Raw genomic sequence first — 18,072 nt, 5'->3', positions numbered from 1 at the left:
GAAGTATTAGGCTTGAATAACAGGTGGCCTAGGAGATAAGAATGGAGTTAGAAATTACTTATAGTAAATGGAACTTCTAGATAACAGTGTTTTCTAATAATCATAAATAAGCTGAGGGGCTGGGATTGTGGCTCAGCAGTAGAGCGCTAGCCTAGCATGTGGGAGGCCCTGGGTTCGATCCTCAGCACCACATAAAAATAAATCAATAAATAAAATAAAGATATTGTGTCCAGTTACAACCAAAAAGTAAATAAAATAAATGAATGAATAAGCTGATTTGGAACGCACTGCCTCAGAAGATGAAGAGAGTTCCCTATTACTGAGTAGAGAATGGATTGAATATTATACAGAGAATTCAAACAGTAGGAGTGTATGACATTAAACAACCCTTCCAGTACCCTGGAGTAGCCCAATAATTTTATTATAATAATATAGAACCCTATAATAACTTCTTAGTTCATCCGTTGTAAGTGAGAATGTTGATTCTAGATAATCTCTAAATCTGGGTTAAAATTCTGTGGTTCAGGGCTGAGATTGTAGCTCAGTGGTAGAGCCCTTGCCTAGCATGGGTGAGGCACTGGGTTTGATCCTCAGCACCACACAAAAACAAATAAAGGTTAAATTCTGTAAAAAAGAAGTAAAGAAAATTCTATGATTGATTTCCTTTTCATTGACTTATGGCTTTATAGAATCCTCTTACTTTACTTTAAGGTACAACTGTAACCGCTATAATGAGGATGATGCAAAGGCAGCAAGAGATGCACAGGAGGTAAGTACATTTATAATAGGATAATATTTGAATAGGAATGCACATTGTATATTCATTGGGGAATAATGCAGCAGAAGTTTTCAATAATGAGGGATTTGTGGAAGCCAGTTGTGGTGGTGTGTGCCTTTAATTCCAGCAACGTAGTGAGGCTCTAAGCAACTTAGCAAGACTCTATCTCAAAATTTTAAAAAAATTAAAAGGGTTGGGGATGTAGCTTAGTGAAAAGGGAATCCCTGGGTTCAAGTCCTAATCTCCCTCCACCAAATTGTGGATAAACACTCCAATAAATATAGGGTATCTGTTTATATTTAGAAAGGGAATCCTGTCCAAAAATGCTGTCAAGGACATTATTTTTTGGCTTTCTTTTAATTAGTCAAGTTACATAATTTCAGGTATTACTAGTGTCAAACAGAACGGAGAGTAGGGAACAGTTGTTAAATGGCCCTTCTGCTATTTGTAGGCAATTATGTCACTTATTTTTTTGTTTTTATTATCTTGTTGTTCTTAGAGTTTCACAATATTTAGGTCCTTTAAAAGGGCAAGAATATTTTAAAATTTCAATATTGATTTAAATATATTCAGTAGAATTTTGTTTAAATATTACCTTAAATATATTCAGTAGAAAATTACTTAAAAAGCATTATCCCAATTGTAAACTCTTATGCTGTTAGCAGCTATGCAAACTAAACAAACTAAGAAAACTACAAAATCAGTGAGACTCAAGATTTATTTGGCAAATATGTTGTTTGCTGAAATGACTGTTGATGGGCTGCTGCATGGCAGTGTTTTTAAAATTTAGTGTTACTGTACTACTACCCCTGCCCAACCCCCATACTGGGAATCAAACCCATATCCTTGGTTTTCATCCCCAGCACTGCAAAGAAAAAATAAATCTGCTTCTTGATAGTTTTACATCTTATTTCATGCTATAGAACAGTACCATCCAATAGAACTTTTTTTGTAATAATGAAAATGTTCTTTATTACTACTGTCCAATTTGGCAGTTACTGACCACAGATGTGACTTCTGAGTGCTGAGAGACTAATTATTTTATTTTAAACATTCATTGCATACTAAATAGCAGAGAGACTATAGTCTTTCTTCCTGTGCAATAGATATCAAAACTTAGTCCTCTTGTCTGAAATTGTACCCATTGATCAATAATTCCCCTTTTCTCCCCTGCTCAGCTAACCATTTATCATTTATCTTTATGCTCTGTGTGAGTTAAACTAAGTAAGATCATACAGCATTGTCTTTCTGTTCCAAGCTTTAGTATAATGTTCTCCAAGTTGATCCTCTTTGTCACCAAAAAAAAACAGGATTTCTTTTTTTTTTTAAGATTGAGTAATATTCCATTGTATATGTGTATACCACATATTCTCTGTCCATTCATTCATTAATAGACATTTTAATTGGTTCCATATCTTGGCTCTTCTTTAGAACAATGCTGAAAAAACATGGAAGTATAGATATCCCTTCAACATGATTTTAGTTCTTTTGGCTATATACCCATTATGTGGGAGTACTAGAATGTTTGATACCAACTTTTGTGCATAGTAATTATGTAACCTTTGTTTTTCTTAATGGGTCAGCGATCTAGAGCAGCTCTTCAGAGGTACCTGTTCTACTGTAATCGCTATATGAACCACATGCAGAGTCTACGCTTTGAGCACAAACTATATGCTCAAGTGAAGCAGAAAATGGAGGAGATGCAACAGCACAACATGTCCTGGATTGAGGTGCAGTTCCTGAAGAAAGCAGTTGATGTCCTCTGCCAGTGTCGTGCCACACTCATGTACACTTATGTCTTCGCTTTCTACCTCAAAAAGAATAACCAGTCCATTATCTTTGAGGTAGGGATGGCTCCTGGATGTGGAAAAAAACCACCTTGTGTTGTAGGACTAATTCCTTGGGGTTTTTTTGTTTGTTTTTTTGTTTTGTTTTTTTTTGTGCTGGGGATTGAACCCAGGACCTTGTACATGTGAGGCAAGCACTCTACCAACTGAGCTCTATTTCCAGCCCATACTTGGTCTCTTTCATATATAAAATGTATAGAGTTTGGGGCTGGAGTTGTATCTCAGTGGTAGAGTTCTTCCCTAGCACATTCGAGGCACTGGGTTTGAGCACCAGCACCACATAAAAATAAATACATTTATTTATTTATCTACAACGAAATATATATATATTGAGAGAGAAAGAGAGAGTGAGTGTATTTAAAACTGATGTTTGAGGGGCTGGAGTTGTGGCTCAGCGGTAGAGCGCTCGCACCTTATGTGCAAGACCCTGGGTTTGATCCTCAGTACCACATAAAAATAAATAAGTGAAATAAAGGTATTATGTCCAACTACAACTAAAAAAATATTTTTTAAAAATTAAATTGATGCATGAAACATTGATGCCCATAAATATATAGACAATAATACTGACTAGCAGATGGGAATTTAGATGAGAAACATGTATTGAACTGGCTAAAGTTCCAAAGGATAGTAAAATTTTAATTTTCCATACATTGTTTTTTTTGAAATAGTGTATCAGCTATATCTGATAAGGTATTGCTGCAGCAAAATGTGAGCAAAAATGGGGTTCTGTTTTTATTCAAGTTTCCTTTTTGAGTTTTTAATAAAGAATAGCTCTCAGATTTAGAGGATTCCAGAAGACTTTCAGTTCTTTCAAATTGTTATCAATATTCTTGAAGAGGCACTAGGATAAATCTTTAGCTTTTTTTTTTTTTAACATTTTAATAATTGTTCTGGAAAAGAGAGAATACATTATTATAGGTGAAAGTATTAGTGTTGAGAGTGATATATAGTCAGCAAAGCAGCCAAAATGGTTTATCTTTTTGCTTTAGTTTGAAACCAACATTTATTATGTATTATTTTTCTTGCAGAATAACCAAGCAGATCTAGAGAATGCCACAGAGGTGCTTTCGGGCTACCTCGAACGAGATATTTCCCAAGATTCTCTGCAGGATATAAAGCAAAAAGTACAAGATAAGTACAGGTAAGATTTTTAATAGCTGTTGTGCAAAAGATTCTGGTAGTGTTGGTCTAGAGTACTTAATGGTGACATTTGACATGGTGAAATTGTGTTTAATATAACCAGTACCAAGCTGCTGTCATATTTCCCACAGATTTCTTGTGTCTGTTGGGCAACAAGTTACAGATAGTAATATTGGTGAAGCATAGAGGAGAAATTCAACCATTTATCATATGGCTGATTATACTTCAGTTCAGCTTTTAACTATTCAGTTTCTACCCCATAAGGAAAAAAGAGCTTAAAAAGGAAAAGTGTTCATTATGATGAAAGAGTGAGAATAGAATGGTGTTATCCTGGGAATCCTGGATCATGGCTCTTGACAAGTGAGCTATATAAACTTCCTTTTTAGAATTTTTAGATTTTTTTTCCTTTCTCTCTTAAGGAGAGATATACTCTGTCATGGGAATAGAAAATACTTCAAAGATATGCCATCTCTTAAGCTACAGATGTAAAATTTTTGACTTTTCAACACGAAGCTCTTTCCCCCCAATAGTATTTTGTAAATGACAATATCTTTTTTTTTAACAGTAATAGGAAACTGAGAGTTTGGAATATAATACAATTTAATCCTTACTAACAGTAGTTACCTCAATGTATTTAGAACTTTCATAATTAATAGATTTTATTGTTGTGAATAAATAACTCATGAAATTACTCCTTTCTGAAACAGTTACATAACTGCAGGACTGTAGGATTAAGTTCATCAGAACTTGAAACACTTTATGACTGTAAAATTAGAGTCTGGAAATGGAACTTAAAAAAAAAATACTCAATAGCATTAAAAGCTGTTTGATGTGTCTATACATCTAGACCTTGAAAATATGCCAGGCGATTGGTTAAACTGTAGGGGTGCTTAAAAATAAGTATATGCCTCTTTTTTATTATTGGAGGCTGACGACAAGTTCTTTTGTTTTTGTTTTTGTTTTCTCTTTGACTACAGATACTGTGAGAGTCGACGAAGGGTTTTGTTACAGCATGTGCATGAAGGCTATGAAAAAGATCTGTGGGAGTACATTGAGGACTGAGAATGGCCCTGCATAAAATGAACTCTGAAAACTTTACCATCTAGAGTGCTCATGCAATTAAAACAAAACAAAAACACAAACACAAACAAGGAGGCACTAAGCCTATTCTGACACCGCTGGTCTGTAGTACCAGAATTCTGTTTTGTTAACGGAAAGTTTAAGTAAATTATATTGTAATAAAAAAGGTAGATAAACCATTGTACAACAGTATTCTAGGCCGCCAACAAAAGTGTGACAGACACACTAAAAGCCCTCCAACTTTAACTTGTAACGTAGCTTCATTCTCAAAGCTGACTCCTTTTTTCTTTTTCTTTTTCCTAAGTGTAGTACAGTTAAAATTTCAAATAGCTCCTTGACACTGCTTTTCATGTCCAAACCAGCCATTTTGTTGTACTTTGGTAAAGTACCTCTTCCCCTTCCTCCCCTACACATACAAATATACCCACACACACAGACTGATTCTCTTTCTCTCATACCCCAAGGTCATGAGTGAATGATGATTAGCTCCTTGTAAAGAAAATTCTTGGGATGGGGAAGGGGGTAGGCAGCAAGAGGATTAAACAAACAAAAAACAACAACAAAAAAAAACTTTGTATATGACTTTTAAAACAAGAGGACAACACAGTATTTTTCAAAATTGTATATAGCGCATATGCATGGATAAAGCAAGCGTGGCACGTGTTTGCATAATGTTTAATTACAAAAAAATATTTATTCTTTAAAAATCTTCAAGATTATGTCTATTTGCTGTGCATTTTCTTTTAGTTTGCTTTATCTTTCCAGGGTTGGGGTTGGGATAAAAGGTGTGTTTGTTTAGCACCTCTGGAAGACCTAACTAGAGCTCTTCAATTTCCCTTTCTTGAGGTTACTTTGCCCTTTCTGGTTTTGTTATGTCTTTTGCTGGCCATAGGCCTCAGAATTCCCAGCTCTTGATCAGGAACAAGGCAGTCAAGTTCTGAGTAAGTTCTCTATGGCCTGTTAAAGACTGCAACAGGAAGTTTTATTGCCTCAGTTCCTGAATGATCCTGTTCCCAACTTATTCCCCCTCCATGGCTTCATGCCTCTCCCCAGGCCTTCCTTGTGTGCCCCATGTCATGCACACAGCTATAGGCTTCTTAGGCTCCCCCTCACATCAAGAGGAAGCATTTCACAATTTTTTTTTTTCCTGTTTTTGTTTTCCTTTAATTGCTGCTTTGAGCCTTTCAAAATTTTAGTTATGGCTCGTCTTACCCCTTCTCTCCATTAGGGTGTCAAATAGAATGTTTTTGCTTTAAATATAAATAAATAGCCATTCACATAGTCTCAAATTGTGAATTTAAAATGGCAGATATTGAAATTGCTTGTGTGTGTTGCTGTGGGTTCAGTTTGAAGGCAAACACCCCTAGAACATGATATTTCCCATCCAGTGTATTTAACTAGAAATCACTGAGTTTGCTTCTTTTCTATTGTCAGCAGATAAGAGAATTAATAATGCATTTTAGCTGTGATGTCCATTTTTATGAAATTTCTACTAAGAGCTATGTTAAAAGTAAAGGATGGTGGTGGTTTTATTAATTATATACCTGTTTAGGCCATTCTGGCTATGGTATTTTTCAAAAGGTCAGCATCCCTAAATCTGTCAGTTTTATACAAGTGTGCAGAGTGAACTAGGCAACTAGATTAAGAGGTCTAAATATTAAGACCAGTTTTGGCTAAGGACCTCTTTGTCTTCCTTTAAATGTCTTGTGCCTAGGGAGTGTTTACCATTTGTGAGGCAGCTTTGTCTGCTCTTGCATTGTACATCTTATTACTCCATTGGGAAGTAGGTTCACTTTCCTCTGGCCTTTTGCCTAAGTTAGGCTTTGCTGAATCAACCCTACTTTTCCTTTTAGAAAAGGTTGTTACATGAGATGTACTTGCAACTGTTCTTTTCCCATCAAAAATCAGTGAATGTTTGCTGAGTGTATTATGCTGCTTCTTAAACCACTTGTTGCTTTAGGATCAACTTTATCTGTACTCTTTTTCTTCCCCTTCCTTGCCACCTCAGGTGCAAATCTGAACTCACTGTCTGCTTCTTCCCTCTTCTCTTCCTTCACCAGTCATCCATTTGACTTTATTTTACTTTAAATTACTGCATCAATTTTACAAGACATTTATCAAAACTAAAGAGATTTTTCCCCCTTTCTGGTAACTTTGAAAAGCAAACAGAGTTGCTATGTAGACACATGTGACTTCCTCAAAATGCTTTGTGTATGCGTGGTGTTTAAAGAAAAATCTGCAGTATATAGGTTTGAGTATCCTACACTCTCTTCACATGCTCCCTTTGCAACAAGTATACAAAAACAGTGTGTGCACTTAATAATATCAGCCCCCACCCATGGAGGAACAGTGCTTTCTAGAGATGCTTTTTAGTTCCAGTGTTGGCATACTACCTGAGGTTATTGCAGTTGTGGGTGCATTTCCTAATTCATATGGATCAAGGTGAACTGTCTTTTCTACTTCCAAGCTTTTAACAGCTATCTCTGTATTTGACAGACTTCCCAGAGTTAATTGCTTTCATTGTTAACTTCAGTGCCCCTAGCTGGGATAGGCAAGCCATATTGTATAACAGCTTCCCTATTTCACCTAAGTCTATCAGAGGGCTCTATTCACAGTAAGCACCAGGGTCTCCCTGTTTTCTTGAGGTCAGTTATATTGTCTTTTAAAAAGTGCATGCTTCATTTGAACAATTCATTGAATAGCAGATGGACTTAAATGATTTATAATAAAATTTTGATCCAAAGCTCAGGATACAAACAATAGTGGTAAAATGGAGTAGCATATAATATCATCAGACTAAATTTTGTGTAATTTTTCTGCGACCCAGATTGTATGTGTTTTATGTGTGTTTAAATAAATACATTAAATGCACATGTGTATACATACACACATATACAACAGATCCAAGACTGACTGACTTAATTTGAAATGGTTGCATCTGCAGTGTAATATGTGCTTCAGCTTTGATTAGGAATTGAAATTTAGTACGAGAGAGGAAAGGACTTAATGTGACAAATTCTTTTAGCTATATATCCCCGTATAGAGCACTTGGGGGATGGGATGGGGTGGGTTGGTGAGACAATCAGATCGGTAAATTGATTAAATGCTCCTAACCCTGTAATTTTGTGCATAGAGCACCCTGTGCTGTGGAAATAACTGTTCTTAGATTTTCATTGTAACTGGACTGTTCAGGTTGCCCAGAGGGAAAGAACATTCCTAATTCTAATAAAATAAACTTTTATTTTGTTATTCCATTAGTTACTTATGTTTATTTTAGAGTTTAAAAAATGACTTATAGGTGGCTACCAGCCACTTGTATGTATTATTATGTACCTTAATCACTGTTCCTACTTAATATATCAGGATTTGGTTCAGTTTCTTTGCATTTAGGACTTGGTTAAATGAAGTTTCTAGAGTATTTTTTGAAAGCTTTCCAGTTTCTGTGTCTTGAACATTGAAGTTAGATTGCTGTTTGTGTTGTAACAGTGGTACCCATTAGATGCTCAGTAGATATTTGAATATCAGTTTTTTTATTTTTTAATTTTATTTTGGTACTGGGGATTTAACCCAGGGGTGTTTTACTGCTGAGCTATATCCCCAGCCTCCCCCCACCCCACCCCACCCTTTTTTTTTTTTTAATTTTGAGACAGTGTCTCACTAAGTTACTTAGGGCTTTGGTAAGTTTCTGAACCTTGCCTCAAACTTGCTTCCTCCTGCCTATAGCCTCTTGAATCACTGGGATTACAGGCATGTATGTGCCACTGCGCCTAGCTGAATATCATTTTTTTTAAGAAAGATAGGTACATTAAAAGTCATTCTCAGCCTCAAAACTCCTTTATGTTACTTCCATTTTGCTCACTCTTAGAAGCTGATATTTCTTTTTCTTTTTTTTTTTAATATTTATTTTTTAGTTCTCGGCGGACACAACATCTTTGTTGGTATGTGTTGCTGAGAATCGAACCCGGGCCGCACGCATGCCAGGCAAGCGCGCTACCGCTTGAGCCACATCCCCAGCCCCAAAGCTGATATTTCTGATAGGGATGAAGTGGGAGACTTGTCTTGCAGAAGGTCTCAAAGTTGGAGAGTTATTGCTATTCTAAATCCAGATTTTGGGGCAATTTAATTCCGTCTATTGGATCTATAATTAGAGTTCACCATATCCTTCAGTCTGGGACCAAATAGCATTGGACTTTACAGTAGTCTGTATAATTTTCTTATTCTAATCTCAGAACGGCCTAGTATTCAGGATCAGGAAATGTAGTTTTTTTTACTATAGTGTTGTACTTTTAAACGACATGAACACTACATGAATGCCTACCATGGCTATTGAGAGAATATTGTTGTATACTATCTCTGATCTTAATTTGTCATTGGCAGAATTTACAGCTAATATCCTATATTTTGCCTCATTGTTAAGAAACTAGCCATGAATAGAAGTACTTTTCATCAAGCAGATTAGGGTAGTTAGTCCTCATATAAAGGTGATCCTATGTGATGGTTGAAAACAAATGACTTAGCATGATTAGATTTGATAAATAATGCCCAATTAATTTATAGCTGTTTATCTAGTTATTTTCAATATAAGTAATTTTGGGTAGTCTACTGGACCTTGATACAAGATTTATTTTATTACTGATAACTGAAAATGCACCAAACACAGATATGCATTCGACTTCAGCCTTCATCCTTGGAATTGGATGACCTTTGGAGCTTTAAGAAGATTATAAACAGTAAACATGGAAAGTCTTAGATCTTTCAGAATCAGGAAAATGTGGACCCCTCATTTTCATATTTCTTTGGGGATAAAGTTGGTGCATATTTGATTTGTTTTAAGGGATTTGCAACTCAGAAATGTTTTAATTGGAAATCAGTCAAATGTCCAACATAGAAATAAACAGAGGAAGACAACTTTAGAATTGTGTGTGTGTGGAGTTAAATCCCATTTTTGGAGCAGCTAAAAATTCTCTAAGCAGAATGGAAAAGTTACTAATGTGAGATTCTTGCGAAGTGGTTTTCAGACAATATTATGATTCATGGGACCATGGATATGCTAATCCAAAGAGTAAGGTCTGAGAAATGATATAAATTATATTTTGCTGTGTTTTAGGAAAATATTGTGACAGTCAAATAAAAGTGGAGGTGCTACAGGAGCATTGGTGCACACTTGCCATCCCAACTCTTTTGAAGACTAAGGCCTAAAGATAGCAAGTTTGCTGATCAACTTAGTGTGACTGGCTCAAAATAGAAAGGGCTGGGGTTGTAGCTCAGTGATAAGAATGATTGGCTAGCACACATGAGGCCCTTGAGTTCCATCCTCAGTCCAGGGTTGGGGGTGGATAAAACCACTTATAAATAATAAGCACATCGGTGCCAATTCAGAAAAAAAGAGTTGTAGACTCCCAAATGCAGAATCATACCTAGGAACTGGAACAGCCATTTTGATGCTTACACCGGCATTGTCTGCCACATCATTCTATCCAGTAGTTTCTGATTTTCCTGTTCCTTACCCCATAGTTTGAGGCTGGACAGACACAGGTAGACAGAACCAATTAGATTCGTTGTGCAGGATCATCAACAAACGTGGCTTACCCCAGTGAATAGAAAGGCTGATCTTCGTGATCATGGTTAATTTTATATGCATCATAGAAGTTGTCTTACAAAACTCAAATGCCACGAAAGTTTTGTTTTTTAAGTAAATGTAAGTATTAGTATATAATAGGTCATTATGGCTACTAGTGTTTATTAAGTGTATCATGTCTATTCTTTAAATTCATAATCCTACTTTATAAATAAGAAAATAGAGAAAGTGCATAGTTCCCTGAAGTCATCCTGTCAGCAAGTGGTAGAATGAAGTTTCAAACCTAGGTTCCTTCAGTCAACACCCAAAGTTCTAGGCACTGGAGATACAGCAGTGAACAAAGGGTCTGCTGATTTTTCTGAAGCCCTTAACCATGATTCTACACCAAAAAAAAAAAGATTGCCCAGAACTACTTAGCCAACTAATAGAGCTGGAGCCACATTTGACCACTGCACTATATTGCTTTTCAAACAGCCTTACCCAAAAGCACCGGCTAGAGGATTTTCAGCCGTAGATTGCCTTGAAAACTCAATAACCAATTCTTAATTGTAGCTCTTTTCTGTTAAAATCATGTGACTTTTGTTGTAACCATAGATATACTGCTTACACATGCACCCCCAACCACATCTGGGAGACATTCTAGCAATTTAATGAGAGTTGAGAAGAAATACAAGGCTCCATATTTCCAAGCCCTTTCCGGAAGACCAGGCTTAACTTCAATTAATATTGACTCTCTACGCCTACAGTAACCTGAGTAATATTTGATATAAATTTCTCTTTATTAACTGTATATGTGTAGAAGTTTGATCTTTACCCTTCAAACTGCCTGCCTTTCACCACAGTATTCAAGTTTCAAGGTGAAAATCTGGAGTGTGGTTATAAAAAATACAAAACCTGTATACTACCCTCTTGTAGACAGTGTATTCCCTATAAAGAAAGCACTTAGGCTGAAAATGTGTTCCTATAGATTTTGGATTTCCTTCTAATGATCGAAGTTTCCTTCTGTATGCATAATAACAAAACAGTGCCCTAGAAGCCACTTCAGTGCACATTAAATGGCTATTAGAATTTTGAATCTAGGCCTTGTGCAATGTAGATCAGGCTCTGTGGAATTGGTTAGCAATATTGAGATTCCTGACAGTTGAGCAAACACAGAGCAGGATTTTGTCCTAAATTTTTTTGGAAACCCTATCCAAAGTTGCTACTTGAATGTCCTAGTTTTCTCTTGCAGGGAAAATCTCTTGCTATGTGTATTCCCATCTTTGCAGATCACCATTTTCCTGGAGAACAGCATCATAAAATGATAATCATCATTTATGGAGCACCCTTTTGTGAGCCTACTTGAGCAGTACACATCCTTATGGAATGCTCTAAAATTGTTCTTGCACCTGCTCTCAAGTCATTTATAATCTAATAGCTGGTCTTCCTGGTATGAACAAAGTTGTTTGCTTGCTAATAAATTCCTACCCACATATCCTGACTTGTGGTTCATTTTTACCTAATCTAGGGCAAATTCTAGAGTTTCCTAATAAGGGACGAAACTATCCTGAGTGTCCACCTGCTTTAGTAAAGATGCTTGGTTTGAATAGGAAATATTTTGTATCCAAAAATCCTTATATTAATTTGGAATATTGTAAAAGTCTTGGCAGCAGATGCCAGAAAATATGCCTAATGGTTGGTGATAGTGTTTTGCATGACTTTAAAGAATTAGTTTTTACCCTTTCATTCTGATCAACTTGCAATAAAGTAGGCTCAAAAATGTATTTTTTAAAGAACTCTGTGATGTATTCTTGTAAAAAAATTTAGTACAAGTCAGTGCCTTACAGTGATAAAATGTTTGCACACCAACTAATGTAAATATGATTGTTGGTTCTGTAAAATTGATTTACAGATTCCAAATGCTATTTGGGGGGAAACTGGATTGTATGCCCTCTAAGATAAATTTCATTATCAAGCGCCTAACCCTGAACAGATAGACACCCCCAAATCACTGAATTGAGCAGATCAGATAGGTCAGCAAAGAGTTGGAAACGATGTCCCCAGAATAGGAATTCTTGACTTGTTTTAAATTGACATATAGAAATTTATTTATAGTAAATTGCATACACATCTTAAGTGTTCAGTTTGGTGTTTTGGCCATGGTGCACATCTGTGTTATAACCACCCAGAAGAAGCTATAGAATATTAAAATTAAGTTCTCATCAAGTACCTTTAAAATCTTTGAGCCCCATCCCATCCCAGTGATCACTTGGTTTTTAATCACTGATGATTTGTTTTGCCTGCTTTTAAATTTTATATAAATGGATCATACAACACATACTCTTGTATCTGGTTTCTTTCATTTATAACACATTAAAGACTCATCCATATTGTGTGTATCAGTAGATTGTTCTTTATTGCTGAGTAGCATTTCATTGTATAAATATACTCTAATTTGTATATCTCTTTTTTTTGAGTAGGCTGTTTCTGGTTTGGGGCAATTTGAGCGTTTTTTTGTTTTTTTTTTTTTACTTTTTTGTAAATACATGTTTTTATTTCCCTTAGATAAATACCTAAGAGTAAAAAATTTATAGGTGATATGGTAAGCTTGTATTTATATAAAACTGCACTCCATTTCTCTACAGTGGTTTTACTGTTTTGTATGCCTATCAGTGATATATGAAGTTCCAATTGCTTCACATATGTCAACATTTCCTATTAATGTTTTTTTTTAATATTTACTTTTTAGTTTTAGGTGGACACAGTATCTTTATTTTGTGTTTATGTGGTGCTGAGAATTGAACCCTTGCCTCACGCATGCTAGGCAAGTGCACTACCACCTGAGCCACATCTCTAGCCCCTATTAATTTTTTTATATTAGCTATTTTAGCAGGAATGATATAACTCGGCTTTTTAATTTATATTACTTTTACCTGATGATTAATGATATTAAGCATGTTTTTTTATGCTTATCTTCTATTTGCATATCTTTTACTAAGTATCTTTCATGTCTTTTCCTACATAAAAACTCTGTAGCCAGACATACTGATCCATCTTAAATTAATGGTTTTGAGGATGTAGCTCAATGGCTGAGTGACCTTGAGTTCATTCCCTGGCACACACAAAAATAATAATAATAATTTTGAGGTTTACATCTATGGTTGAGCTTTAATTTATGTGTATGATCCATTTCAAATTAATTTTTGTTAACATTGAGGTTTTATTTTGACGTGAATATTCAGTTTACTGTAACATTTGTTTAAAAGATTTACATCACCCATTAGATCTACTTAGCACTTTGGTTGAAAATCAGTTGATTAGCTGGGCATAGTGGCTGAGAGGCTGAGGCAGGAGGTTCACAAGTTTGAGGCCAACTTCAACAACTTAGCAAGACCCTGTTTCAAAATAATAAATAAGTGAATAAATAAAAGGACTAGGAATGCAGCTCAGTGGTAAAGTGTTTGTAGGTGTAGGTTCAATCCCCAGTTTTTTAAAAAAAATTATATTGCTTTGGTTATTTTAGATTATTTGTATTATTTGCTTTGCTATATAAAATTTAGGATGAGTGTGTCTTATTTTTTAGAAAGGGCTGCTGGAATCTTGATAAGGTTTCATTGAATCTGTAGGTCAATTTAAGAAGATTGAATATTTTGTTAGTATTAAGTCAGTTAAGCCATAAATATGGTGTGCATTGTCATTTATTAGATTTTCTTTAATATTTTTATAGCAATGTTTTGTAGCTTTCCTTATAGGACTTGCTCTCTTTCATTAGATTGTTTTTCCTCAGGTATTTGATTTTTTAAAGTACTAATTTATATTTTTACTTATTTTTATTTTTTCTTTTTGGTACTGGGGATTCAACCCAGAGGTGCTTAATTACTGAGCTACATCCTCATCCCCGTACCTTTTTTTTTTTTTTAAATATAGAAAGGATCTTACTAAGTTGCTGAGGCTGGCTTTGGACTTGAGATCCTCCTGCCTCAGGCTTCTGAGTTGATGGAATTACAGTAATGCGCCACCACACATGGCTTAAGTACTAAGTTTTATATTCCAGTTTTTTATTTGTTGCTAGTATATATATAAAATTACATTTTTTTGTACATTTATCTCAAATTCTGCCACCTTGCTAAGACTATTTATTAGTTTTAGACATAATGTAGAATCCATACAGTAATATATATACACAAAAATATGATCTGTGAATCACATTTTTGTGCCTTTTATTTTGTTGTCTGCTCTTCTATTCTGGCTACAATATCTACTATAATGTTTAATACATGTGATAAGAACAGTTACCTTCCCAGATATGGTGTTGCACACCATAATCTACCCACTCAGGAAACTGAGGCAGGATGATAGCAAGTTTGAGACCAACCTGGGCAAATTAGCAAGAATCTGTTTCAAAATTTTGAGAAGTATGGGGATGTAGCTCAGTTGTAGAGGGCCCCCCTGGGTTTAATCCTGAGTACTGAAACCAAAAAACAAACAAACAAACAAAAACCAAAAAACATTCTTGCCTTGTTTGTTCTCAAAAGTAGGAGTAAAGGTTTTGTTGTTTTACCAGTAAGTGTAATGGTAACTGTAAGGGTTTGTTTTGTTTTTATGAATGTCCTTTACCAACCTAAGGAAATTTATTTCTTGACCTAGTTTTTATATATATATACTTTTAGTTGTAGATGGATACAATACCTTTATTTTATTTATTTATTTTTATGTGGTGCTAGGGATTGAACCCTGAGTCTCACATGTGCCAGACAAGTGCTCTACCACTGAGCCACAACCCCAGTCCCTTCTTGCCCTAGTTTTTTTTTTTTTTTTTTTTGGTACTGGGGATTTATTTAATCCAGGGATTCTTTACCACTAAGCTACATCCCCAACCCTTTTTATTTTTTTAGACAGGATCTTGGTAAATTGCTTAGGGCCTAAGCTAAGGCTAACCTCAAACTTGCAATCTTCCTGCCTCATTCTCCAGAGTTGCTAGGATCACAGATGTGTGCCACCATGCCCTGTTTGATTTACATTATTTGAAGTTTATAAATAGAAGGAAGAAGAAGTGGAGACTATGTGATCTGCAACATTTTCATTCTCTTTGTTGCTCTAGAATAGCACTGTCCAATAGAACTTCCTATGATGACAGGAATATTCTCTGTCTGAATGGTTATGTGGCTAGTGTAAATAGACTTTTAATTTTGTTTAATGAATTTAAATAGACAGTTATTACCAGTGGCTACTTTATTGGAAAGTGCAATATAAAATAATATGTACTCTTAGAATACTCTTTTTATTTTATATTTTACTTATATATACTATAAACCTCACAATACTTTTAGCATTCTTTTATTGCAGTTTTCTAGAGGTGAATTCTCTCACTTTTTAATCTGTCAGAAAATGTCTTTAATTTTATTTTTGAGGGCTATTGTAGTTGATATGGTATTCTAATTCTATGGTAAGCTTTTATTCTTCTTTCAGTACTTTAAGGAAGTTATACTCAGGTCTTGCTTGTTTCTGGTGAGAGTCATCATTTTAATTTTTGTTTCACTGTCCACAATGCATCCCCTCACAATGGTCGAATCTGTTCTTTGCTTAAGTGTATAACAGGTTTACTATGATATGTCTACATGTTTTCCTTTGTATGGAGATTACTATACCTTTCAAACCTTTGTTGATGTTTTTTATTAATATTGGCTAATTCTTGATGATTAGCTCTTTAAATATTTCTTGTTCCATACTGCTGCTTTTCTCTGAGATTCCAATCTCATTGACTTAATATTATCCTACAGATCTCAGATGATTTTCCTCCACTCTATTTTTATTTGTTTGTTTGTTTTTCAGATTGGATGCTTTCTGATGATAACCTCTTAAAATCATCTGATATCTTTTTTTAAAAATGACTTTTTAAAATTGGTTCTTTTTATAGTTATAATGCCTTTAAAATTTTTTTTTCAGTACTGGAATTGAACTCTCAGTGATATTCTATCTTTGAGCCACATCCCCACCCCCTTTTTATCTTTTATTTTGAGATAAGTCCAGGCTGGTCTGGAACTTGTGATCTTCCTGCCTCAGCCTCCTGAGTAGCCAGGATTACAGGTGTGCACTACTGCACCTGGCTTCATGTAATGAATTCATTTCTGGTATTGTATTTTTATTTATTTATTTATTTATTTTATTTATTGTATTATTTATTGTTTGTATAATTACCATTTTCTGCCAGAGTCTCCCATTTCTTCAAGCATGTTTTCCACTGGATTTTTTAAAAATATTTTTTTTTAGTTGTAGGTGAACACAATACCTTTATTTTATTTTATTTTATTTTATTTTATGTGGTGCTGAGGATCGAACCCAGTGCCTCACACATGCCAGGCAAGTACTCTTACCACTGAGCCAGAATCCCAGCCCTTCTACTTGATTTTTTAGTATTATCATTGTTATTTCAAAAACCTTATCAGTAGAATAAGAACCATCAGCAACAGTCAGTGACCAGGGATGGGGATATCATTCAGCTGGTAGAGTGCCTGCCTCGAATGCACAAGGCCCTGGGTTCAAGCCCCAGCACACAAAAAACAAAACAAACACCTGTTGATTCTAGTTATTTTGACTTCCACTAGAGTTTTTAGCATTTTAACCATAGTTGTTATTTATTTACTTGTTTTACTTTTGGGTACTGATAATCTCAGGGGTGCTTTACCACTGAGCTATATCCCCAGACCTTTATTATGATTATGATGATGATGATGATGATTATTATTATTATGAGATATCGTCTCAGTAAATTGCTTAGGGCCTTCAGCTTGTGTTCTTCCTGCCTCAATCTCCTGAGTCTCTGGGATTACAGTTGTGCACCACCATGCCTGGTCATAGTTAATTTAAAGATCCCAACTGGTAATTCACCATCTGGGTCTTCTCTAGTTTTGCTTGTGTCTTCTCTCTTATCATTGGTCTCATTTTCTTGTTTTTGCACATGTCTTGTATACAGTCATATGTTTCATTATACAATGATCACCAACAGACGACACATACAATGGTATTTCCATAAAATGAAAATTAAACTAAAAAATACTTATTACCTAGTATTATTACTTCAACTTTTCTGTTTAAATATGCTTAGATACACAAATATTATTTGTTACAACCACCTTCAGTATTTAGTACAGTAACATGCGTTATAGATTTATGGCATAGGAGCAATCCACTATACCACGTAGCCTAGGTGTGTTGGAGGCTATTCCATCTAGGTTTGTGTATCATACTTGTGCAATGATGATATTGCCTAACAAAATAACCTGTTGTTAAGCAACACATGACTATTTCTGATTGTATGATGGATAATTTAAGAAAACTCAAGAGAAGTCGGGTGCGATGGCACACGCCTGTAATCCCAGTGGCTCAAGAGGCTGAGGCAGGAGGATCGTGAATTCAAAGCCAGCCTCAGTAACAGCAAAGCGCTAAGCAACTCTGTGAGACCCTGTCTCTAAATAAAATACAAAATAGGGCTGGGGCTGGGGCTTAGTGGTCAAGTTCCCCTGAGTTCAATACCCAGTACCAAAAAACAAAACAAAAAAACAAGGGAGACTGAAGTAAGCATTATTTATTATTTACTTCCAAAATGGGGTGTGGCCATTTTTGTTTTAGGCTAATCTGATGTATATTTGACCTATAACTGGACCTTA

The 18,072-nt window shown here is 35.2% G+C and overlaps 1 protein-coding gene across 1 annotated transcript in view; it reads left to right on the top strand.

Moving 5' to 3' along the window:
• Arih1 (ariadne RBR E3 ubiquitin protein ligase 1) overlaps positions 1-8,102 on the top strand; it is a 125,719-nt gene extending 117,617 nt beyond the window's left edge. The window contains exons 11-14 of the mRNA XM_005316767.4: positions 712-769; positions 2,362-2,622; positions 3,657-3,769; positions 4,746-8,102. Coding sequence (XP_005316824.1) covers positions 712-769; positions 2,362-2,622; positions 3,657-3,769; positions 4,746-4,830 — 517 coding nt within the window. The 3' untranslated portion in view covers positions 4,831-8,102. The remainder of the gene's footprint in view (positions 1-711; positions 770-2,361; positions 2,623-3,656; positions 3,770-4,745) is intronic.
• Positions 8,103-18,072: the final 9,970 nt, after the last annotated feature.

This window comes from Ictidomys tridecemlineatus, chromosome 5 (genome assembly GCF_052094955.1).
Source record: "Ictidomys tridecemlineatus isolate mIctTri1 chromosome 5, mIctTri1.hap1, whole genome shotgun sequence".
In the NCBI taxonomy this organism is placed as follows: Eukaryota; Metazoa; Chordata; class Mammalia; order Rodentia; family Sciuridae; genus Ictidomys; species Ictidomys tridecemlineatus.
This window is presented reverse-complemented; position numbering and strand designations above follow the sequence as displayed.